Source organism: Denticeps clupeoides, chromosome 1 (genome assembly GCF_900700375.1).
Source record: "Denticeps clupeoides chromosome 1, fDenClu1.1, whole genome shotgun sequence".
Classification (NCBI taxonomy): Eukaryota; Metazoa; Chordata; class Actinopteri; order Clupeiformes; family Denticipitidae; genus Denticeps; species Denticeps clupeoides.
The window spans coordinates 27,194,802-27,220,756 of NC_041707.1; the positions used below are offsets into that span (position 1 = coordinate 27,194,802).

At 39.4% G+C, this 25,955-nt stretch overlaps 1 protein-coding gene across 38 annotated transcripts in view; it reads left to right on the plus strand.

Moving 5' to 3' along the window:
- The window catches only part of LOC114786615 (receptor-type tyrosine-protein phosphatase delta), a 403,565-nt gene extending 379,366 nt beyond the window's left edge, over positions 1 to 24,199 (plus strand). For 37 of the 38 annotated variants that reach the window (XM_028973883.1, XM_028973864.1, XM_028973855.1 and 34 more), the window contains 10 exons: positions 5,679 to 5,854; positions 6,832 to 6,951; positions 7,053 to 7,207; positions 13,075 to 13,360; positions 16,012 to 16,190; positions 16,299 to 16,425; positions 17,901 to 18,026; positions 22,347 to 22,501; positions 22,868 to 23,003; positions 23,436 to 24,199. In XM_028973883.1, the coding sequence (XP_028829716.1) occupies positions 5,679 to 5,854; positions 6,832 to 6,951; positions 7,053 to 7,207; positions 13,075 to 13,360; positions 16,012 to 16,190; positions 16,299 to 16,425; positions 17,901 to 18,026; positions 22,347 to 22,501; positions 22,868 to 23,003; positions 23,436 to 23,504 (1,529 nt within the window). In that variant the 3' untranslated portion in view covers positions 23,505 to 24,199. Of the gene's footprint in view, positions 1 to 5,678; positions 5,855 to 6,831; positions 6,952 to 7,052; positions 7,208 to 13,074; positions 13,361 to 16,011; positions 16,191 to 16,298; positions 16,426 to 17,900; positions 18,027 to 22,346; positions 22,502 to 22,867; positions 23,004 to 23,435 lie in introns of those variants that run through there. The other variant, XR_003749232.1, reaches the window with a different exon arrangement.
- The last annotated feature ends 1,756 nt before the right edge of the window (positions 24,200 to 25,955 follow it).

Below are 25,955 nucleotides of genomic sequence, written 5' to 3' on the forward strand. Positions count from 1 at the left end.
GTAAATGTAAATGTGCCACTGAGGTACCACTGAGCAATGCACTGTCCCCACACACTGCTTCCCAGGCGCCTGTCATGGCTGCCCACTGCTCACCAAGGGTGATTGGTTAAATGCACAGAAGCAATTTTCTTTCGGGATTAATAAAATATAACAAAACAAACAAAAATAAATAAAATAACTCTCTGGAACATGCTCGTAGCATTAGTTACTTCTTGAGGCATCCTGTTAAATTCCCATGGGAGTGATGAATGCTGTTAGGTTTGTCCTCCTCTTCCATTTCCACCTGGTAGAAGTCCATTACAGAGAATCATCTGCATCCAGTGAGGGCTGCGAAAGTCTCCTCGATGTTTGGCACAGCGTATGCATCTTTGATGGTCTGTGTATTCAATTTCTCCTAATCAAAGATTAATTTTGCCACTCTTCTTTTTCACTATTACAACAGGCGATGCAAATGGAGTTATTTTATGATGTTCACATTATACAGCGCTTTCAAATGAAGACGGATAGCTTTGTAATCATATGGGTGAACGGGTCTCATTCCCTGTTTGAATGGATCTTGTGCTCAATTGCTGTTGTATGTCAAGGTCATCCCTTGCAAAAACCTCAGGGATTGAATTCAGTTTCATTGTTATCCAGTTTTTCCACTCTATAGACAAGGCAAATCACCAAAATTAAAAGTAATATGTTTTTTGGAGATATGGCGTCTCTGTCTCAAAAATGTCTTCTTCTCTTCCTCCATTCTCAACTGTAACAAGAATTCAGCAAAATCAAGAGGCTCATCTGTTCTTAACTCGAACTGTATGACAAGGTTCTGGTCCCAGCAGCCATGCTTGAACTGTTTCATCAGGTGATGTTTTACATCTGATGGACATACACCCTCGCCTTTTACAGCAGTGTTCGGCAGGGCTTGCAATATCTGAAAGTAATTAGAGGCCTTCAACTGGGCCATAAGCAGAGTCCAGCAGCCTTATGTAATGTCTGGGGTGAAACATGAAACATTAGCTGGACATGAAGCTGCCATTTTTCAAGGTCAACCTCACCTGGAGGCTTGGGTATTTTGCCAGACAAGCAAGTCTCTTTGACTGATTCATAGAACTAGGTGCCTTGTTCTTTATTCCATTCTCAATGACACCTCTAGTGGATTCAGCAAATCTTTACCCAGGTCATGAGCTGGAGTGGTGATACCTCTCTCTTTACCTGCCGATTGTCACGTCCATGCGGGCATGACGCGGCGGGTGAACGGAGAGGAGGACGAAGAGTGACGAGGAATGACGAGGAATGAAGGACGCTTTCACCTGACATCACGAAACAGGGGTTTTAATGGTGAATCACAGGACAGGGGAGACATCCGAGACGTAGACACTGGTGAACATGGAACATAACGTTAAAGACCTGACAGCGGACAGAAACGAACAGGGCAGCTTTATACAATTAACACAGGTGAAAACGATTAGGGAACATTACATAGGACAACAATGAAACTCCGGTCCGGATCCTGGACCGGAGTAACCCCATTTCGGACCGGATCATGACACCGATTTCCATTTTGTCTTTGCGATACTAATAGGTTTCGAGGGAAGGGGGTCAGTTTTAAGTCAGACTTATTTCTGAACCCATGGAACAGAAGAGTCGTGCTCTGGTCAGAGTCGTTTCTACTGCTGTCATATGAATCACTGGAGCCTAGGATTGGCTGTGTAACAGTCATGTCACTTATATTCTTTATGTACAAAGGCAAATGAGGTTCAATTAGAGGTTCTGTATAACTGAGGTTCAGTTATACAGAGGACCCCCTTCCAGAAAAGAGCCATAAAAAAGAGCAATAAAGTAAAAAGTCTGTGCTTTTTACTTTAATGCTTTTTTTATGGCTCTTTTCTTTAAACATTGTCTTTCACTCATTTGCACTCCTTCACCCTACCAGTTACACATATTTTATCTTAAAGACGTAAAAGTGTAATATTTGGTTATGAATTTGAATTTGAGGATAGAGTGGACAGTGCAGAGCAGGCTCTAATCCAGTGTCATGGTGTATACTACGCATCCACTATGATGCCACTGGTCCTTTAGTTGTTACGGTGGTGGTGGCTGTGGTGACCCTCTGGTTCGCTTCGTGCTAAGTTGTTGTTTAGCAGTTGCCACGAACCAGGTCTCTTCACTGGCAGTGAATCTGTGCTCTTGATTCCGTGTCTCGGAGAGAACAAACAGAAGCAGTGGCAGATGGTGGCATTGTACGACTGATATTGAAATATGTGGTTATAGTGGTATACTTGTGCAACAGTGGCCCTAAAAAAATGCAAATAGGACAGCCTAACTAAGGTCAATTTAACAATGTCTTTGTTTGACTAGGTGACTGTGTAATTAAGTGGACTTAGTAATTGACACTGTATCTCGGACTTTAACAGAAGGCCTGTCTGAGTCCCGAATACTGACCAGCAAGCCATTCCACAACTGCGAAGCTCTAAATGAGAAGGATCTGCTCCTAGCTGTGACCTTCTATAATTTGGGTACCAGTAGTGACCCCGCAACTGAGACCTGCATCGATAAGGACACCTACATCCTTTACTTCTGTACTTGGTGAGATAGAAAGGCTATCCAGAGTTAGTAGTCAGAAAGCATACATCTGGCTGCTTGAGGCCCAAGTACAAGAGCTTCTGTCTTATCAGGGTTTAACAGAAGAAAGTTGGTTTACATCCACTGTCTAATGTCCTTCAGACAATTCTCTTTTCTGTTCAGCTGCCGTCTCTCGTCTGGCATTGCTGATAATTACAACTGTGTGCCGTCAGCATAGCAATGAAAGCTAATACCGTGTTTACCTAAAGGTAATATGTTTAAGGAAAATAGCAACGGATCTAGGACAGAACCTTGTGAAACACCAAAATCTACTTTACTATGTGAAGACGAATCACCATTGATGTCCACAAACTGTTACCGATCAGTCAGATATGATCTGAACCATACGAGGACTATAGCAGATTACTTTATCTTGAAGAACTGAAGAATTTCTATAAAATTATCTTTAGTTATTTTTCGACTGGCGTAGCCGGATTGACATCATTAGTGTTGACGTGAATACTGGAATATCTCCGGTTATTTTTCGCCATCGTTTTTGGACTCAGCGGATGCCTCCTTGAGGCTGGAGAAGCATTTCTGAACGTGAACCGGTGAATGGCAGCCTGGTTGTGAGGGTGGCGAGTCGCCCAGTAGCTTGCTTGCGTGATTTACGCCGAGCCGTCACTCAACTGCCCTGCTGTCCAGAGGGTGCTACTGGTACCGCTGCCAGGGGAAGGGACACTGACCTAAATTTCAGGTGCGTTCCTCTAGCTTGGCTATTTTCTCAGTCATTTCGGCTAGTCTTCCAGACTTACCATTTATGGCATTTATCAGAAATTAAATACACTTATCCAGAGTGACTTACAATGAGTAGTTACAGGGACAGTCCCCCTGGAGCAACTAGGGTTAAGTGTCTTGCTCAGGGGCACAATGGTAGTAAGTGGGATTTGAACCTGGGTCTTCTGGTTCATAGGTGAGTGTGTTACCCACTAGGCTACTACCAGCCTGTCACAAGAATTTAAATGAAATTAAAATCCTCACTACTGACCCAGTTTGACAAACTGTACATTTCACTACAGGTTATCTAAAAAAAAAAAACATTTATTGAATATGCAAGAATTATGAAACAAAAACTTAAAAAATATATATCTCTCTTATATCCCTCTTTGTGCAGTATATACACAGTGTTGGTAATCCTGTGAATCGTATCTGTATCCTCTGAGTCGCATCGGGGTCCACCTGTTCAGGCCTGTTGGTAGAACTAGCTTCAGCCGAATGCACGGATGTCCAGAATCACTGGCTTGCCATCACATCAATTTTAAGTGAAGCAGGAATTAGCTTATAAAAAAAACTATCTGCACAAAACAGCACAGACTTTTTCATTAGTGCTATACAATGGTTCTTCATCAGTACATCTCTATATGAACAAAATGACATCTGAACAATTATGTAATACTGGCTCACAAGTGACTTAAAACAAAGTCAACAATGACATAAAACCAGCGCGACTACGGATTCCAGGGCCCACAGACCCAAAAATGGACTCATGACTCATCATTGGCATGGACAATCTGAGAAATTATGGTCTTCTTATATGCAAAATTCTTGTTATCCCAGTTTTAACAAAACACTGCAGTGATGCCCATTGTAAGCTGTTGCTACCCTGGAAGGGGTCCTTATCTGAATTACTCCTACCCAAGTTTTCTCAAATTTTTTTCCCCATGTGAGTTTTCTACATTTCAGTTTGTTTTCTGAAATAGAAGTATAGTTACAAAAAAGCATTATGTGGTGGTAGTAGCCAAGTGGATAACATACCTGTCGATGAACCAGAAGAGCACAAAACAACCAGAAGTGTTGTGGATTTTATAAAATTTACATTTACAGCATTTATCAGACGGCCTTATCCAGAGCGACTTACAATCAGTAGTTACGGAGACAGTCCCCCTGGAGCAACTTAGGGTTAAGTGTCTTGCTCAGGGACACAATGGTAGTAAGTGGGATTTGAACCTGGGTCTTCTGGTTCATAGGCAAGTGTGTTACTCACTAGGCTACTACCACCTCGTTTTATTACTTTAGAACTGTATGACCTTACAGTAAAGGCACGGCGTCTGATATTGTGGTGGCTGTCATTATATTATCTTTATAACAACAAATATATTATCAATTATAATTATGTTAATTTGTTTATTGAAAAGAGTTTGGCAGTCAGTGTTTACTACTGCTGAAATGTAAACACTATCAGGTTATAGAATTTCAAAGTGTTTAACAGTTAAGTATATTCATTCATAATTTGTAAAAGTAATTAAATGTAGTTAATTGCATTAATTCCATGTAGTAATATAAATAATTACACTAATATTTCATTTTAAATAGGCTAACTGTAATTGTAACAAATCTCCTTTATTTCCAAAGTAATCTGGCCAACATTGTGCAATGCTGAATCAGGCATGGTTTTATTTTCACACGTGTCAAAACAGTTGCAAACACAAAAACAAGTATTAGTACCCCAAAACTTACACATACAAAAAGTCAGACTCTAGAGTCTGGCGCGAGGATCGACACTGTTGTATGCAATCTGTTCTTTTGTGCTTCACTGGGTGAGCGGGGCAGTTAGGCCCGAGGTGTGACAAATCAAGATGTAGGATACTCGTGTGCTTATTGGAGTAAACATATTAATAACAATCTGTCTTATATTTAAACACATTTCTAGTAGGTCTCTGCAATTCCACCTAATTTCAATGTCTTATATGAAATGAAGATTGCTGTCTGACTATGAATAAAGTAATGTGGGTGTTGTAATTTTCATTTATTTTTAATGATTGTATGAATTTATTTCTATATGAAATATTATCAAAATTCAAACATCAAATTCACACTGTTTGCCAAAAATAGGCATGGCTCTCAAAACCTGAAACACTTTGCACTGAAGATTGAAAACAACTTTGAGCACAAACAGCCTCCATACCACAAGAACCGAAATACAGCCCATTTAGTCCAAGTCCCATCTGAGTCTCTGTGCTGTGGAGGCATTTATCTAAATCTAAGTCTGCAGAAGTGTAGAATGATGTAGAATTTTTTATATGAATGTCATGATATAATTTTCATGATTTTCTTCTTCAATCCTGCTTCAGGTATCCCAGGAAGTGATTACATTAATGGTAATTACATTGATGGGTATCGCAAGCAAAATGCCTACATTGCCACCCAAGGTCCTTTGCCTGAGACGTTTGGCGACTTCTGGAGGATGATTTGGGAGCAACGCAGTTCCAATATTGTCATGATGACTAAACTTGAGGAAAGATCCAGAGTAAGTCTAACAAACTGGCTAGTCCACAAATCTGTGAGAGAATTTTTGTTTTCCACTGAAACAATTGTTCTTACTGCGGTTTTCCTAAAATATATAAGATTCAGAGACCATTTAGAAACTGCACAAATGCTACACAATGCAGTTTAAAGCATCATCCAGGTAAACAACTAAGCAAAATAAAAGCATTTGTTTACATTTTGTGAAAACATTGGTAGTTAATATAATTGTGTACCTCTGTATGCCTGTGATGTATGTTTCCAAAAATCCTAGTCTTCAGTATTTCTAAAGTCTTTCGAAGGTTTACAATTTTATAATTGTTCTTTTTCTTTTGGCTATAAAAACTGCTTTTTCTATATTTGGTTCACTGGATGATCTTAAAAGTCCCCTATCCTGAAAATTTCATTTTGTGAAATTATTTAACATTAATACCAGTTCCCCTTTCCTGTCTATGGTCCTGCAGTGGCTAGAAAGGAAGATAGGTGTAAAGAGTGCTTTGGTCATTCTGCTTCACAGTTCAGAGAGTGGAATATTTCCACTTATGATATCATAGGGGGAAAGGTTAACTCCAGTTTCTCATGCTTTTTCTTCCCTGAGAACTAACCACCCCTATCCTAAAACATTATCTCAACTGACAGTCAAGGCTTTCAAATGTGCGCAGGACGTTGCAGTGCTTGATGATTGGATGTAAAACTGAGCACAAATGTATTTTTGAAGACTCTGAAGGAACTCTGAAGTTATTTAAATTTTTTCTTGAAATATGCAGACAAGACTTTCTGTCTGCACCAAACATTGTGGTTGGTGAATGGTGTTGATGACATCATTTTAACTTATATAGGTCAATGTTCTTTGTCCCGACTCTCTCTACCTCCTTAGCATTTAAAGCTACACATACCGAAACGTCCTGAGACGAATGATTTTGAATGATTTTGGTTAATCAAGTGCCAATGTTTTTTATAATATCATCTTTTTTTTTTAAGGTCAAATGTGATCAGTACTGGCCTACCAGAGGCACAGAGACATATGGACTCATTCAGGTGACCCTGGTGGATACAGTGGAACTTGCTACGTACTGTGTTCGGACCTTTTCCCTTTATAAAGTGAGTTAGTTTAAGAAAAAAAAAAACTGCTCTGCAGTGGTATGTAGTTTTTTTGTTAAGAGATTTAAGAATTTGTTGTTCACATTGACTTTTTCACACAGAATGGATCCAGTGAGAAGAGAGAGGTGAGGCAGTTCCAGTTCACTGCCTGGCCCGACCATGGGGTCCCAGAACACCCCACTCCATTCCTGTCCTTTCTACGTAGAGTTAAAGCTTGCAATCCACCTGATGCAGGCCCCATGATAGTCCACTGCAGGTAAGATGGCTTCAGATGCCTCCTATTGCATAATACATACTGTAACCAAGTTTCATCACTAATATGGCACGAAAATGCTATTTGATTGAAAATGAAAATTTGACTGTTCATGTAGTCTGCTAATAAAATCTATCACAATATAATTAACGGTCTAATGGAAGTATACAGCTATTTTTGTTACAAGCAATTCATTCCAGAATGTCTCCCTTAGTGTCACTCTTTTGTTATTATTATAAGGAAATCATATTATATTTCAGCTAAGTACAAAAGAATGAGAGATAGACTTTGAAGCAGTTTATTTAGCAAACCTTAAAACATAACTACTTAGATAATTGTCTCTCTAAAAGTGGGAGACTGTCATGGTGAATTCATAAAATTATTAAGCCTGTTAGAATTGTGTACATCATATTGCGTACATTCTGCATCAGCTACTGAAAACAAATAAGTTTCTATTAAAACTGGTCATTTGCATCAGCAGTCATTCTCTGATGTTTTGTCTAAGATACTATATTCCTTTCAAACTGGTAAAGCCTTGGCATAAAACCGAATTTATAACCAAATTGAAATGAGCTTTATTGTCATTTCAGCTACATACATGCTAGACAGTACATATTTAAGCAATTACATTAAATAACATTTAAGCAAAGTTACGTACTGACATAAAGTTAAAAAAAAAAGTGCAAATACCACTGTGCAATATAGAATAATGCAGTAATAGATATTTTTTTCCTAAACATAAGAGGTAGTGTGTGTGCATGTGTCAGTCCAAAGAGGAAAGTCCCTGAGTGTTTAGGTGTCAGATGAAGCTGGGATGAAGCTGTCTGGGAGTGACGGCCCAAAAGCTTTGGTACCATTTTCCAGATGGTAAGAGGGTGAAGAGTGCATGTGAGGGATGTGTGGAGTCCTTCACAATCTTTCCGGATGCAGAGTGTTTGGTAACTGTCTGTTATGGAGGGAAGAGAGACTCCCGTGATCTTCTCAGTTGTCCTCACTATCCGCTGTACGTCTGATGCGGTGCAGTTCCCAAACCAGCTGGTCAGAATACTCTCAATAGTCCCTTCATAGAAGGTGGTGAGGATGGGTGGTGGGAGATGGGCTTACCTCTACACACAAGATCCATTTATGTTCAGTCAAAAGTAGTCCCTAGGTTCTCTTCTGACGTCAACAATCATCTCTTTTGTTTTGTCCACATTCAGAAACAGAATATTTACTTTACACCAGCCTGTCAGTCGTTGAACCTCCTCTCTGCATACTGACTCATCGTTTCTGCTGATGAGACCCACCACAATCGTGTCATTAGCGAACTTGTGGTTGGAGCTGTGCATCGCTGCACAGTCGTGGCTCAAAAGGGTGCAGTAGAAGCTCCCAATCCTATCTCCCAGGTCTATCAGTTAGGAAGTCCTTGCTGTTCTTAAGACCACTTTGTTATTCTTCCTGAAAGTGTAATCTCGAGCTTTGAACAGTTCACGTGAAAATGAAAACTGAGATGAATTTCCATGGTAAAAAAGGGTCTGCATCTCAGTCACAAATTTCACCAGCAATAAACAGTAGCTAGAGACTAGCAGAGAGTTCTTACACCATTCTGTGTTGATACAGACACATAAGCAACTGCTGAGAGTTACAACACAGTGCTGCATTTCTGTCAGTCAAATGCTTCCTCACTAGGAAAAAAACTCACTGAAAAAGTAAGAAACCAAGGCTTAGCAAGAGGAACCCATCCTCTTCTGTTTAGCAGCAGATTAATATTGAGGTAGTAAATTAGAGGTGACTATCAGGAGTGATCAGCAGATGGCTTGTAAGTATCATGCCACATGAGCGAATGAGGGATGAGACGCAAATGCTCAACATCTCTAATTTTTAGGGGAGGTTTAATAAAAAGAAAAAGCATGATGGCTAGAACTCAAAATACAAACTGAAATGAAAACATGCAGCATAACCAGCAGAACCAAAATATTACCACACTTTCAATTATTAACAAAGCTAATATTATTTTGTGGACACCACTCAGTCACCCTACTTTATAGCAATGAAAGGGATGGTACCAGAGCATATTACTGAACTTGCAAGCTCACAGACCTCTTCAATGTTATTTTTAATAGTGGCTTAATAGTGACTTCTGTAAATCTCTTTCATACTACAATGTCAAAAAGTCGTAGCAGTTTTTGGATGCCCTGTCTGTTCCAAACAGCATGTCCTGGGGGGTCTGCATGTGAAGAGAAATAAAGTCTACTTTGACAAATAGCAGAATCCCCATTCAGTCCACACATTTGAAGCAGTGTACTTCAACAAAGCATTGAAAATCAAATTAAATTTGTATGGAAAAAGGCACCAAAACATTTTTTTGTAAATGACAGAAAGAGTCCATGTAATTGGAAAAATTATTAGAATTCTCCTGTCCAAGTAGCTCAACAAGAATGATGAAATTGCTATGATTTGAATGACAGGGCTTTAGTTCTTCCTGCTTAATCATTATTTTTACATCAGATAAGAGAAATGTAGCTATTCCTACTGCTTATTTTATCCTGCCTTGTCGTCAAATAACTTACAGATCGTCATTTCATTATGTTCTGTCACAGCTGCTGGGTGATTATACATTGCCACTCCAAACAATGGCTGTTAAAGAATTAGAAATTGCATTTGACACATAATTAACTACAGTGCACATCCCCCAGGGCCTTGACTAATTAGTGCAACACCTTTAGTAGACAGTAGACAAAGCCTAAGATGCCCAGCACATACTCACCATAAAAACACACACTGCAGGCAGATTCCAAATCTAAAAAAAATGTAATGTTGAGTCAATAGTTTTATTCAGATCTTTTTATCTTTTTATTGTGGCAAGGACCTTACGCACAACTTGTGAAAAAAAACATTTCTATTAGCATAATTTGAGCATGACCATTTTTGTTACCACATTCAGGATAAATTAGTTATTTTTTTATAGAATGTTTTTTATATAAATCTGAATATATGGAATGAAATCTGACGTCACCAAGCCATTGGCGCCATTTTGTGAATGTTAGTTCACTAAACAGGTTAATTGTGCCTCACCATGAGTGAGACTGCAGCAAACCTAGTGGCAGCAATTTTAAGCAACAACGACATAATAAACACTCTGGCTAATGCTTGCAGTAACACTGCTAATAATTCTACCACCGGAGATACTCTCACGTATATATATACACACACACACACACACACACACACACACATACATATATATATACACACATACACACTTACCTTTTATATTTTATATATATATATAATGGCAAGCCAAACAGGAAATAAATAATATATATATTGACAGGGAATTGAATATATGGAATGAAATTCTGAATATATGGAATGAAGTTCTGAATATATGGAATGAAGTCTGAATATATGGAATGAAACCCGAATATATGGAATGAAAGTCTGAATATATGGAATGAAAGTCTGAATATATGGAATGGAATTCTGAATATATGGAATGAAAGTCTGAATATATGGAATGAAGTCTGAATATATGGAATGAAAGTCTGAATATATGGAATGAAACTTGAATATATGGAATGAAAGTCTGAATATATGGAATGAAAGTCTGAATATATGGAATGGAATTCTGAATATATGAAATTAAATCTGAATATATGGAATGAAAGTCTGAATATATGGAATGAAAGTCTGAATATATGGAATGAAGTCTGAATATATGGAATGAAATTCTGAATATATGGAATGAAATCTGACGTCACTAAGCCGTTGGCGCCATTTTGAGAATGTTAGTTCGCTAAACAGGTGAATAGTGTCTCACAACGAGTGATTCTGCACCAAACCCAGTGGTAGCAGTTTTAAGCAGCGACGACATAATAAACGCTCTGGCTAATGCTTGCAGTAACACTGCTAACAATTCTACAAGCATAGAGATTTATTTTATGTTTCACCGTGGAAGACCTAATGCAGCGACAGTAGCTGCTTATTCATCAAGCACCCGCACTGACCGAAACAGGCGAGCTTCCCACCACCATTCCTACCTACAACCTCCGTAAACAGGGAGGAATTACAGGGCAAACTAACTTCAGCATTTTAAATCCGATATACCAGCGCTGCCCGATCCCAGCGCGCCTTGCAACGTTTAGATTTAGGCTGCACACACAAAGTTTATTATATTCTATTCTATACATTAATGTAATCTGCACTTTTTAAAGTTAGCAGAACATTTGTGTCTTTAATTAAACACGCTAAACCGCGCTGTAATTTGTATAAAATCGTCCCTGTGGCTGATTGTGCTTTATAGTGAGTTGAGTTTATGATGAACCCGATGTAGCTGGTGAAATTCCGCTGGTGCAGATTTTACACGTTAAAACGGCGCCGGAGATACTCGCACAGGCAGCGACGAGTATAAAACAGAATAAACTTTGTGTGTGCAGCCTGAATGTAAACGTTGCAAGGCGCGCTGGGATCGGGCAGCGCTGGTATATCGGATTTAAAATGCTGAAGTTAGTTTGCCCTGTAATTCCTCCCTGTTCACTTCCTTTTCTGTATTAAAAGACGGAGGTTTGTGTAGGAATGGCGGTGGGAAGCTCGCCTGATGTGGAACTGTTGAAAAATCTCTTCATAAGTTGTCCTATACTGAATGTTGGTAGAATTATTAGCGGTGTTACTGCATGACGTCAGATTTCATTCCAAATATTCAGATTTCATTCCATATATTCAGACTTCATTCCATATATTCAGATTTCATTCCATATATTCAGACTTTCATTCCATATATTCAGACTTCATTCCATATATTCAGACTTTCATTCCATATATTCGGGTTTCATTCCATATATTCGGGTTTCATTCCATATATTCAGACTTCATTCCATATATTCAGACTTCATTCCATATATTCAGACTTTCATTCCATATATTCGGGTTTCATTCCATTTACGGCACCCCTGGCTAATGCCTTCTGGGCACATGTAGCCCCTCTCGCTGCACATTCCTGGTGCCAAGGTGGGGGATTTGCCAGACCATCCGGCTAGCCCTTCTGCGTTCGTTGGGACAAGCAGGCCCTCTTCCTGCCTGTCCCAGCTGGGTCCTCATGCCTTCCAGGGGGCTCTATGGTGCTCTTCCCCTCTGGAGGCGGCCGTAGGCCCATGCCAGGCCTGCCCTCTTTACCGGCTACCGGAAGACCCAGCTCCGTCGCTTAGACCACCCACCCTCCCCTCAGGAGGAGCCCCCAACCTGAACTGCACCCCCCCTCCAAAAAAAAAAATCCCCCACCCCCCACCTGACTGGCGGTGTGGTCCTGGCAGAGGGAAGGCAGGTCACCAACATATATAAACATACATACATACATACATACATCATTGCATATCTTGACACTGCAAGCAGAGTAGAATGTAAAATGAAAATCATTAATCACTATTTGGTATTACAGTAAGATGTTACACAAGTCATCTTAGATGTGCTTTCATTTTTATTTAACATATTTGAAATAATAAAATGTACATCCCTGTCCCTCCCCCAGCTCCACATTGTGTGAACTTTAACAGAGTTGTAATAATCAGAGCTAGCTTCCTCTGCCCTCACAGAGTGAACACTAATTGTGCAGCAGTAATTTAAGTCAGTTGTACCTTGGAAAAGAATGATTACCTGAGCCTGAGATGGAGGTTAAATTGGAGAATAAATGAGTGAAGTTCATTGGTTCATTCAGGGAGCACAGGTGGGTTCCAACAGGGAGAATTGATTGCCCTTGAGTATATGGGTGTTCTTCAGTGGAAAAAAATTCTTGAAGAATTAGAGAGTCTGTAAACTGTCAACATGAAATCTTCCTTATAGCATGCAAATCCTTTTGTTGCTTTTACATAACAAGATTTTGTTTTTGTTCTCCATAGTGCTGGGGTTGGCCGGACAGGCTGTTTCATTGTGATCGACGCCATGCTAGAAAGGATAAAGCATGAGAAGACAGTAGATATCTATGGCCATGTAACCCTAATGCGTGCCCAGCGCAATTACATGGTCCAGACAGAAGACCAGTATGTCTTCATTCATGATGCTCTTCTAGAAGCTGTCACCTGTGGAATCACTGAGGTCCCTGCCCGGAACCTCTATGCTTACATCCAGAAACTCACGCAAGTTGAATCCAGTGAGAATGTTACTGGAATGGAGTTGGAGTTTAAGGTAAACTAGGTTAATGCTAACAAAACCAAGTGTAACCAGTTAAAATGTTTATTTGTGTGCACACCCTTAAACTACTACTTTGGTGAAGCACGTTTTGATTTAACGACAGCATTTTTTCTTCTTTGGACACATCTGTCCAAACAGGACCTAAACATATTGGGCAGAATTCCAAAATAAATGTTTGGAGCAAAACAATTTGAATGACTAAAAGAATTCCATACCCACAGTGAAGCATTGTGGTGGCAGTATAATTATTTATGGTTGTTTTCCTTCACCTGGAACAGGGGTAGTCAAGGTAGTAGAAATTAGCTCCAATTACCAGATATTTTAGCTCAAAAATTTTTAGCAGAAATCTGCTAAAAAACAGAAGAGGAATTTCCAAATAAAAAATGGCTTCACTACAGTTTTACCCTTTTACAAATAGAGTTTTAGAATGACTTAGCCAGAGCCCAGACCTAAACTCATTAGAAAATCTTTGGGGTGGCCTGTGCATAAGCAGTGTCTTCACAATCTCATAGATTTAGTATGCTTTTGAAAAAATACTGAATGCTCTAATTAAATCAAAAGGCATTTCAACAAAGGATTAGATTAAGGGTGTACATATCTATGCAGCCATTTTATTGAACATAGTTTTTTCACAACATATTTGTTTTTCTTATTCATTAGCACAATGGTATTAATACTTTCGTGGTTATATGTCTGTACCACGTTTCAACTAAAATTAAACATGCTGGTAGAAATACTGCTCGTAACAGATTAACGTGACTCAGTGATGTCACAGAAAGGGGTGGCCCCAGCCTGTTTGGTTCCCTCAGCAAGCACCAACCCGACCCCCCAGAAACCCACCCGAAAAATTTCATGGCCCCGCCAATCACAGTCTTTATATAAAGTATTGAATCAGTAGCGCCGATACAAACTTGAATTTTACTTGGAATCGGATAGAAAAGAAAATCAGTGTTACACATCCCTAGTCTTTACAATAAAAGATGTATGGGATATATATACATGCCCTGCCCAGCAGAACTGAACCAGACCAAATGGTGGGTGCACTAAGAGTTCCCTGAGGTGGAGGTAGCCATTGCTGAGAAAATCACACCCAGGCATTAAAATGCACAAACGTGTGCTGTGAAGCCCAAATGTCTGCTGCACAGAAGTCTCCCACAGACCCCAAGAGGTGACACAGCTCTTTTAGAGCATGCCCTATCACCCTCTGGTGGGACGAATACCCTGACATTATAAGACAAGGCCTCCACAATTAAAAGTGACAGATGCTGCTTGGACAGAGGCTGGCCTCATTTAGACAAACACCTGCTCACACAAATAAATTCTTGAGTGTTGCACACATAGGCCTGCACTGCCATCACTGGGCAGAGCAGATCAAGGCACCTCCATTGATAAGGGTGGGGAAGACGGGGAGTATAGCTGAAAGCTCAAAGTACTGAAGGATGTTGACATAACCTTACGCACATAGGACAGATTTGCAATGTAATGTTACAGCCAATGGAAAAATGCATGTGCTGTGGTTGTCCAGAGAGAGCCTGGAGGTTGTCCACTCACCTGACCAATGCCAGCAGCAATGTGATTTTATAGGAAACTGCCTATGAAGGCAGTGAAGGCACACACAGTGTCCAAAAAGACAGTGAACAGCGATAGGGCTTAACCATTGTATACCCTTCAGAAATCATATGATGACACCCAATCAATACCAATATGACAAGCTGAAATAGCTGCCAAATAAACCTTTATAGTTAAAATTAGCAATCCTGCTACAGCAGGTGACAGTTCTCACACCGCACAAGAGAGACAGTTGTGTCTGCTGGGTTCCAACTGATCCATTCTGCTCATTCCCCATGCTAGGTGAAGAAGAAATATTTCTCTCACCCTGGTGTGTGCTTAGGGGCGATTTACCATTATACCATTACCATCGCCATTATAGGCTTCATTACAGGGAGGCTGACCAGGACCACCACAACCATGCCAACCAGATCCAGGATGTGCAAAAACATATTTTTCAATTATTTTTTTTTTTTTTGCCCCATCTACTGCCTGTAGACATGGTTAAAGGTGTCTTCAGCTAGGCATGTAGAGGTGTGTTTTTCCCATACTTATTACCAAGTGAATCGACTGAAAGGAAACTTGCCATTTTTACAGGGGGTGTACACTTTTGTGAAGGTCCTTTATCTCATGGCCTTTGCGGTTCAGTCTTCCTTGACCTGAGAGTCAAGTGATGCCTCTGTGGCCAATTTAAGTCAATATCTTAAAAGGGATAGATTTGAGGGTTGAAGATCCCTTGTCTAAGGTGGCTACAGGTTCAATTATTCATAAACGTGCAACCTGTTTTATAAATGAGGGAAGTGAAACAACAAAATTATAAAATTGCCTTGTGATTGTGTCATTCTTTCCCTTGCCCTCCTACCATTGTGTCAGTTAAAGTGAATGTGTCAGTTCAAGGACAGTTCAAGACATTGGTATAATTTCACTTAGCAGCAATCTGCAGATCTACAATCAGGTTCTGGCTACCTTTAAATAGTGCTACTATTACTATTACTATAGATCTACCAGCGCTTACAATAATCTTGGGGTTGAATTTTGTTGTCATATTGTTCAACCACAAATAATTCCATGTTTCTAATATGTTTTTTTTCTGAAAGCGTTTAGCAAACACAAAAGCCCATACATCCCGATTCATCAGTGCCAATCTGCCATGCAACAAGTTTAAGAACCGGCTTGTAAACATAATGCCATACGAATCAACAAGAGTGTGTCTGCAGCCAATACGTGGTGTGGAGGGCTCTGACTACATCAACGGCAGTTTCATTGATGGGTACAGGTGAGCCCTGCACAATAATACTTATTAAGGCCATCATTTTTTTCCAATGTCATTATTATAAGTCAATTCGATCAATTAAATACGGAGACCTCTGCATCTTTTGCACAGACAACAGAAGGCTTACATTGCAACACAAGGTCCACTGGCTGAGACCACTGAAGACTTCTGGAGGATGCTTTGGGAGCACAACTCCACCATTGTAGTCATGCTTACCAAACTCAGAGAAATGGGAAGGGTATGTTCCTGGATATAAGTACTGGTTCAGATTATTAATGAGTTCTTGTTTTTTATTTTACCTCATGGCCTCTATGAAACAAATGACCAGAAAGTCACAGGTTCAAACCCCACTTACTACCTTTGGGTCACTGAGCAGGACACAGTAATGCCCAGGGGCTGTCCCTATAACTGAGTGTAAATTCTGCTCCATGCAAAAAACGTATATAAATGTATGTTTTTGCACTTGTGTTTGTCAAGTGTAAATTGGGAAGCTTCAAAGGGACAGAGCATTTGCCAAACAGGTCTCCCCAAACACTAAAGTACACTTCTGAAAGTGCCTCTGACATCAATAAGTAGGTGTACCCCTTTATTGAAATAGAATTCTCTGGTAGCAGCGCCCTCCTTTAGCAGGATAATACAGCCTTCTTCAATGCAAAATGTGGTCCATAGTGGTTTTGCAGAATATGTCAAACAGCTCAAAGATTTAGCCTGCAATGACTACATTATCTGATATGTAGTCATTTTGTTGGTGCTAAACACCTTCTAGTGGAATCAATTCGTGATTGTTTGCATGGGCCCAAATTTTGATATGCTGCGCATAACATCATCTAAGACAAGAACAATGGCACATGTTTGAGTGATTCAAAATAGGTTTGAGCATAGCCAATGTGTTTAGTGCTATTCCACGTGCTAGACCCTATGTGTTCATGATAGCTAGAGGTGTGAACCTTCACTGGTCTCATGATTCTATTTGACACTGCCTTGATTATCGATGTATCACACTGCATCCCATAAAATTTCTAGACTACATCACATAATGTTTTCAAATACAAGAGTTAAGGTCTTGTTCACCGTGTGGACGCTTTCATGCTTGCCCCGCACGAAAAATGCGTGGTTCTCCTGGTTAAACGATAACGTTGTGTGGTTGACACGAAAATGCGTCATGGCGCACAGCAGTCAAAGTTCAACAAATTGCAACTTTGACTGTGGTGCGAGCACAAGGCCACCAAGTGGCGCGCTACTACTACCCGGAGCAGTGCTGTACACAGGTCAGGCAACCACAGTCAGTACTGGCGCTACTTTGAGTGAATTTTTATGCCTTCGCCAGAAAATCAGCAACATCAGTATGATATAATGTATTATGTTCTGCAATGAATCAATGCATAATCATCCATGCTGGTTATAAAAATAATTTCAATACCCCAATGACTGCAGCAAAATATATAAAAAAATGTATTAAGAATGAAATGAAAGAATGAAATTCTTTAACAACCAATAGTAGTGCACTGAACCAAACATCACATGATGTTTGGGTTGTTTTTGGTAAAATTGATTATTTGGGTGGAGAAAAATGTTGTTTCTACATTAAATAAATTATTAATTAATTACTTAATTCATTTTGAATACACATATAATACAGACATAGTAGAGCACAGTTCAACAAATGCATTTAATTTGTAACTGTTTGTGTAATCTTGCTCTTACTACGTTTAGGAAAAATGTCATCAGTACTGGCCAGCTGAAAGATCAGCGCGATACCAGTACTTTGTTGTCGACCCAATGGCAGAGTACAATATGCCCCAGTATATATTGAGGGAGTTCAAAGTTACTGATGCAAGGGTAAGTATCCAAAAAAAAAAAAAACTAATCTTTCATTTTCTTTAAAAGGTTGGGGTTTGTTGGGGAGTCACGTGGCAAGGTGCCTGGGAATGGCCATGCTTGAGAGGAGCTCCGAATCCCCCACTGATAATACACTGCTCACAATAATTTAGGGATATTGTGAGAGACTTAGTGGACATCATACATACGGTTTTTGTTTCACTTCAGACATTTTTGGGATAGGGAGGCAATTGTATTGGGGTGAGAGACACACCTCATTTTGGGTTTTCCATGTAATGGTCTCGTTGTGTACATTGGGGCCAATACCAAGAGACAACCTTTCTCAATATGGCATCAATTTCAACATTCTGTGGGTATAAAAAAGCTGCTATTGTCAGTAAGTCATTCCAAGTTCATCATTGAAATAGCCATGAACACACACGCAGCGTCACCTGGCCATGGTGGGTCTTCAAGTTGGTGGCAGGCAGTCAGATGTTGTTCGTGAACTCAAAGTGTCATCAGCAGACTTGCATCAAGACACGTAACTACTGGCAGAAATCATGACAGACCCAGGAGTGGAGCCTCACGAGTGACAGATGGCAATGATGACAAGTACCTAAGGACCTATGCACTCAGACATTGTTATGTCTGAGAAAACTGCCACACAGCTGCAGGCATGCGAGAGGTACTAGGGTTTTCAGACATACCATTCACATCCGACTCCACCGCTTTTGCTTGAATGTCAAGCGACCGTTGCAGGTGACTCCACTAACACCAAGACACCGCCGTGAACATTTGCAGTGGGCACAAGACAATGTGACCTGGAAATGCAGCAGTGGTCTACCGTCAGGTGTTGGGTCACATTGCGCAGAAATGATTGTCATCAGCGTTGCTGGAGAAGGCGAGGTGAGCAATACTCTGAGATCAAAATGGTCCCCAGGGTTTGCTTTGGTGGAGGAGGTGCAGCAGTCTGGGCATGCATCACCAGTCAGCGCAAAACAGATTTGGTTATTATACATGTCTCAGTTACTGCATGTTATTACCTCAGAGACATCATAGAACCCATCATCATCCCCCAATTCTACCAGCACACCCCCAACTTTCTGTTCATGGATGATAATGCTCCACCACATCGTTGCAGAATTGTCACAGCTCGACTTCAGGAAGTTGGAGTGTCTCATATGGTATGGCCATCAATGTCCCGTGACATGAACCCTATAGAGCACGTCTGGGACCAGGTGAAGCAGAGTCTGAATGATCCTACCCAACCCCCATGTGACCTGGCAGCACTGTGTGTAGCACTTGTGGAATGCATTGCCTCAGAACAACATCATGAGGCTAGTGAGGAGCATGTCATTGCAGCAAATGGTGGAAACACCCGCTACTGACAATGTCAATTTCTGTTATTTGGGGGTAATTTTTGGGGTAATAAATATTAAACTAATGAAAATAACAATATCCCTAACTTATTTTGAGTACAGCATATTGAAAATTAAACTTTGAAACATCTCATATTAATGTAAATAGGCACTGGTGAATTCCAGTTAAACTCAAAAGATTTAAAGTAAATCTGTGATGAAATATGACATCTAGTCAGAAAAAGTGAAACGTGCAGACATGCCTGTCAACTGTTGCAATCAGAAAAGCTAACCCTGCTAGTCTTGCTAACCAATAAGAAGATCGGAAAAGTGATATAAATGGCCAGTTTGCTGAGATTGCCAAGATTGGTGTGACACTGAATGGGATTGCAGTTAACGTGGCGCTCATGAAATCCGACACAACAGAACTCTGTAGCTGAAATCCAAACAAGTGTAAGCTTCTTTTCTTGTTGAATTAATGTTCTGGGTTAGGGGATGGGCTTTTATTATGAAAGGCGGTACACCTGAAAGCTTGTTGCGTGCGGGCAGCGCGGGAGGGTTCCGAATAAGCTTGGCTACGGCTTTTGTGTTGCTGACGACTCTGTGCCGTTTTATTCTATACTCACACTCTATAGGCACTTTTCAGGATGCACTGTTACACTCGGCTAACAGAGGCCAAAAGTTGTATCTCCCAACGTGGGTGACCAAGTGGCTAACTTCACTAAAGATAACAGCAAGCTAATTAAATCAATCGAGCAACTCTGGACCCAAATTGATCATCAGGAGAACCAAGCTTGTTGAAAGAACCTGAGACTGGTCAGACTAAAGGAAAGAATCGAGACTGGGGCGGTTTGTTTGATTATGTGCAGAAGATATTTTCAGTTGGTTTGGGACTGACTGTAGGTAATATGAGGTTGAGCAGTGTCACCAAAGCCTGGGCCATGACTTGAATCCTAATAAACCTCCACGCATTATATTGATTAGATTTCTCAGATATACTGCTCAAGAAGAAGTGATCCAACTCCAAATGAGAGGAAGGGGATACCATGGTATGACTGCAGGTTATTGCAGCACCAGGCAAAACTTACATGGAGGGAGAATGGCAAGAATATGGAGGATGAAGGGAATGCAGAATCTTACTGTACTGCCAGAAATTAAAACATTAAAACACAGCCAATACGTTTTTTAATGCCAAAACATTAAAATCATTTTTTTTTGTAGAGGTAAATATTGGGACTACAGATTGATTAGGGGCAAATGTTTGGGATTTAGTTCCAAGAAGTTCCAAAAAAAAAAAATACAGGACCACAAGGCAACCTACTGAAACGATGAGGAAGTGTGGACCAGTGTTGAGTCCAGTTGTCTTATTTCTTGATGCAAAGAATACGGAGCAAATTTTATACGCAATATGTCATAAAATATTACTTTCTGATTAGTGTGTTGTTTTAATTATATATTTCTGAGGCACTGAAATGTCAAAATTGTCTATTATATAGCACTCTCAAGAAATAGCACAACTATCAGAAAATTATGAAAGTAGATTTAGTAGAACAAAACATTTAATCTCTATGAAATTTATAGGCTTATGAACAAAGTCCTATGACAATGGTGGAAAACACGATGAATACTTACTAGATAGCTCAAACAGCTGGAGAAAGTGTGATTAAAGCAATTTAAAAGATGACAAATTGATTACATTAATTAATGCTGTTTTCAAATTATTTTATGAGGATCTATATACATCTGAGATTGAGGCTAGTACAGAAGACTTCTTGATAAAATCATACCAAACATCTGCCATGAAGAAAGGTTCAGATTGGCTGCACCTATAAAAGAGGCAGAAGATACAAAAGCTATTACTGCTATGAAAACTGAAAAGTCTCCAGGTATAGATGGCTTCCCAGCCGAATTTTCTCATAGGTTTTACAAATATACCTGCCCCAAATGTTAACCAAAGTATATCAAGAAGCTTTCCAATATGGCACATTTACTTAAATTATCAATCAACTGATCCAGATGATTAGTTTGATAAATGTTAACTGTAAAATATTGTCACTTTTTTGTCAGCAAGATGTTGTTGAGGATTATTTATAAAGACAAAGTGGGGTAGCAATCCCACTCATTGTTCTGAAAGGCTTTGGTCTTTGTTTACTGCATTGTCAAATTTTGAAATAGATCATTTCTGTAGATGGGTTAAGACAATATACTCTGTTCTCACCAAGGGACTGTTCACCCCGTTTTTTTAACATTTCCAGGTCAACCCGACAGAGTTGAAATCTTAGCCCACTTGTTTGGAGGGGGAGAGAACACAAACTATTTCTAAATGCACATGACATTTTGGTGATGTGCCAGGAACCTACCGACTCTATAATAAATTTGTTAAATGTTATTGATTAATAAATTATCAGGTTAAAAAATTAACTAACATAATTTGGAGGTAATGGCAGTATCTCAAACTATCAGTTCACATGACACGTGGGTAGACACATGGCAGAGACACAATACTGGGTTATGATCCAGCGCAGGTGTGATTCCAGGTTGACTATATAAACAGAAACATTATCAAATGTACAACATTTAGGGTCAGTAGTTTTGGAAAAAGGACACAGAGTTTGGACACGGTGAGGCAAGACACAGGGGACTAGGTTGCAACACAGGAGACGCATACACAGGGCAGAACATGACTTCTCCAGCAAGACACACAGACTACGATCGTAGACACAGATATGACTGACAAAAGACATGGGACCTGCTGAAATAGATAACAAATATCTTTGGTTCTTAAAACTGTGTTACCTTATATTTCCCTAAACAATGGCCATCACTTTCTTATTCCTAGCATTTCATACAGAGAACTCTCTCATTTGTGTAGATTCACCTCACAAGAGTGCCCAAAGTATCTTTTATATAGCAGCTGAATCTTTAAGGGACCTCAAGCAAGCTTGCAGTAGAAGTACATGACCCTTTAATTTCTGGCTTTCAGGATGGACAGTCACGTACAGTTAGGCAATTCCAGTTTACTGACTGGCCTGAACAAGGAGTGCCAAAATCAGGAGAGGGCTTCATTGACTTCATTGGCCAAGTGCATAAAACGAAAGAACAGTTTGGCCAAGATGGGCCAATCTCTGTTCATTGCAGGTAAGGAAAATTCTTTCATCCATGCAACCCTTGAATCATGAGAAGCTCTGAATATCAGAATGTTTATTAATTGTAAAAACACAAAAGTCAGTGGTGGCCTAGTACCTAAGGAAATGCATTTGAAGCTGAAAAGTCATGGGTTCAAATACTGAACCGCCATGGGGCCACTGAGGTATATGCAGCTCATAACTGTTCATTGCTTACAAAGTGATGGTATTAAATGCAAAAGGATAATTCTGTTGTGGTTTTAAAAAAATTACAAATCTACTTAAATAAAATTTCTTGTCTGTGAGCCTTATATTGCCTTTTGGGGTATGCTTGTTTGTTGTCTGCCTGTCTGTTATTTTGTATTTCATTTCATTTAAGTGCGGGAGTTGGGAGAACTGGTGTCTTCATCACTTTAAGCATTGTCTTGGAAAGGATGAGGTATGAGGGTGTAGTTGACATTTTTCAGACAGTCAAAATGCTTCGGACACAGAGGCCAGCCATGGTGCAGACGGAGGTGAGTTTACTTTAAAAATCATTCAGCAACGTTGGCACAAATTAAGTAATAGAACTGTTCAGTTCTGTAAGAAAATTTTGTGCTTCATATTCTTGTAACATTAATTCATTTTTAATTCAGGGGCCAACAAACTTTTTACAGTATTTACTCATTTCGAAAATTTCTCTCTTTTTAACAATCTATTCTAAAAATGATGAAATGTATGTTTTTTTTATGTATGCTTGAGTAGCAAATCTTTCCAACATAACGGTCATCAGGTGTATTGATAATGAGGTGTAGTATAATATTTAATGTGTACATTTAATTAACTGTTAAATCATTAGGTCAAGTAAGGCAGATTTTTTGCTCAATATTTGTAGCAGCAGCAAAAATACCTTATAAACTAAATTGTGTGCATGTGGAATAATTTGGAATCATCATTTTCCTCTATAGGATCAGTATCAATTCTGCTATCGAGCAGGTTTGGAATACCTTGGAAGCTTTGATCACTATGCAACGTAAGGGTTTTGTTTCCAAAAGAGAAAAAAGAAGGCCATTGGAAAACCAGAGCGCCTCTCTTCTGAGCCATAATTTCCTGTTTGTGACAAGTACTTCTAACTTCTAATTCAAAACTTACGTTTTGATTGTGAAATATTAAACCTAAAAAGAAAGTAATATAAAGATTATTCCAGGTGGACCAAGAATTTCACTCTGATTCAATAATTTAACGCACAGATGCAGGAAACTTCTGCAGATGCAGACTTTTGAAACTTCTCATGGAAATATTTTTTTGTGTTTGCTTCAAGGATTCCTCTTGAAAAAAAATAAAATAAAAATTAGAAAGTAAGCTTAACGGGAACAGCATCAAGGAACATGGACCTTTTGAGAAGCAATGGTGGGACACAATAGTCTGAAACTTGATGCACATTGAAAATAGTATTGTCTGTTCCACATACAATAAGGAAACAACTTACTGAAAATTAAATAAGTTACTAATGAATTAAGAAACATGGACATTACAAAGTAATAATTATTCATTAAAAGTTTCTTGATTCTGTTAAAAGAAAAGGATGTCTACAGAAGCAAAGAATTAAAACACGTATTTAGTTTTTTAGTTTTTTATTACAGCTGACCTGTGCTTAATTTTTAACTGTGAAATTTCCTTTTTTAACAACTGATCATTTGTTTAAGTGAATTAAACAAAGTCTAAACCATCATTCTTTTCCCTTTTTTCACTCATATTTTTAAGATGTAGTAGTGTTCTGATCATCCTGGTGATAATTATTTTTTTACTTTTCAAACTGTACCACTTACCAAATGTTGTCGTTTTTAGTGAATTTTTATTTATCCACATTGTAGTACCCCTTGACCAACATAACTGGGGCTTTGTGGAATCAACAGGGGTGAGCAAAGTATGAAGTTGCTGCTATGAATTATCTAAGTTCTTCCATGTCAGATATAGGACAAAGGCAGAGGACATATTCTGTACATTCTCCATGTATAGAGAATATCTACACCATAAAAAAATTATTAAAAACAATTGTATGTTTGTGTGTACTAATATATATATATATATATATATATATATATATATATATAGAGAGAGAGAGAGAGAGAGAGAGAGAGAGGAGAGAGAGGAGAGAGAGAGAGAGAGAGGAGAGAGAGAGAGAGAGATTTGGGGGGGGGGGGGGGGGGGGTTTCATAAAATAAAATTGACATAGGTGTGGTGGGCTGCCACCATGCCCTGGGTAAGTCTGCACCCTGTGTCCAAGGATGGGCTCCCGCAGCCGCAACCCTGGTCCGCATGGTCGTGAGGTGGTTAGTGTCGTGGCCTCACACCTCCAGGGTCGTGAGTTTGAATCCGAGCTCAGCCCATGTTGGTACAGATTTGCTGACCCTAACCCTAACCCACCTTCAAAGGCATTCACACTAGATCAATTGGTAACCATAAATTGTCCATAGGTGTGAGTGTGTAAATGAATGGTATTCAGATGGTGGGTCGCCCTGCAATGGGATAGTGCCCTACTCTAACTGACTCCTTGTCCACCTTGTCCCAAGACCCTGCTTCAATAGGAACTGAGAAAATTATATATACAGCGGTGTGAAAAAGTGTTTGTCCCATCTCCGATTTCTTTCTTTTTTCCATGTTTGTCACATTTAAATGTTTCAGATCATCAAAAAATAATAAATATTAGTCAAAAACAACACAAGTAAAAACCAAAAGTATTTTTTAAGTGAAGGATTTTATTATTAAAGGAGAAAAAAATTCCTTCATGGCCCTGTGTAACAAAATGATTACTCCCCTGTTAAAACATAACTTAACAGTTATCACATGTTTAATATCACTGCACACCTGTTCTTAATTAAGAAATAAATAAGACCTGTCTGACAAAGTGATTTAGACCAAAAGATTCTCAAAACCTAGACATCATGCTGTGATCCAATTAAATTTAGGATCAAATGAGAAAGACTTGCTCACTGCTGAGCAAAAAAGAACATTATGGCTCATCTAAATTTTGATGATCCCAAGAATTGTGGTAAAATACTCGGTGGATTGATGAAACAAAAGTTGGAACTTTTGAAAGGTGTGTGTCCCATTACATCTGGTGTAAAAGTAACATTGCATTTAAGAAAAAGAACATCATACTAACAGTAAAACATGATCATGGTAGTGTGATGGTCTGGGGCTGTTTTGCTGCTTCAGGACCTGGAATACTTGCTGTGATAAATACAACCATGAATTCTGCTGTCTACCAAAATATCCTTAAAGAGAATTGCCGGCCTTCTGTTCATGACCTCAAGATGAAAGCTGGACAATAATTCAAAGCATACCAGCAAGATCACCTCTGGAGCAGTGTGTGGGGACAGTGCTTTGCTCAGTGGCACCTCAGCGGATTGGGATTCGAACCGGCAACCTTCTGATTACGGGGCCACTTCCTTAACCGCCTGGCCACCACTGCCCAGTTCATGCTC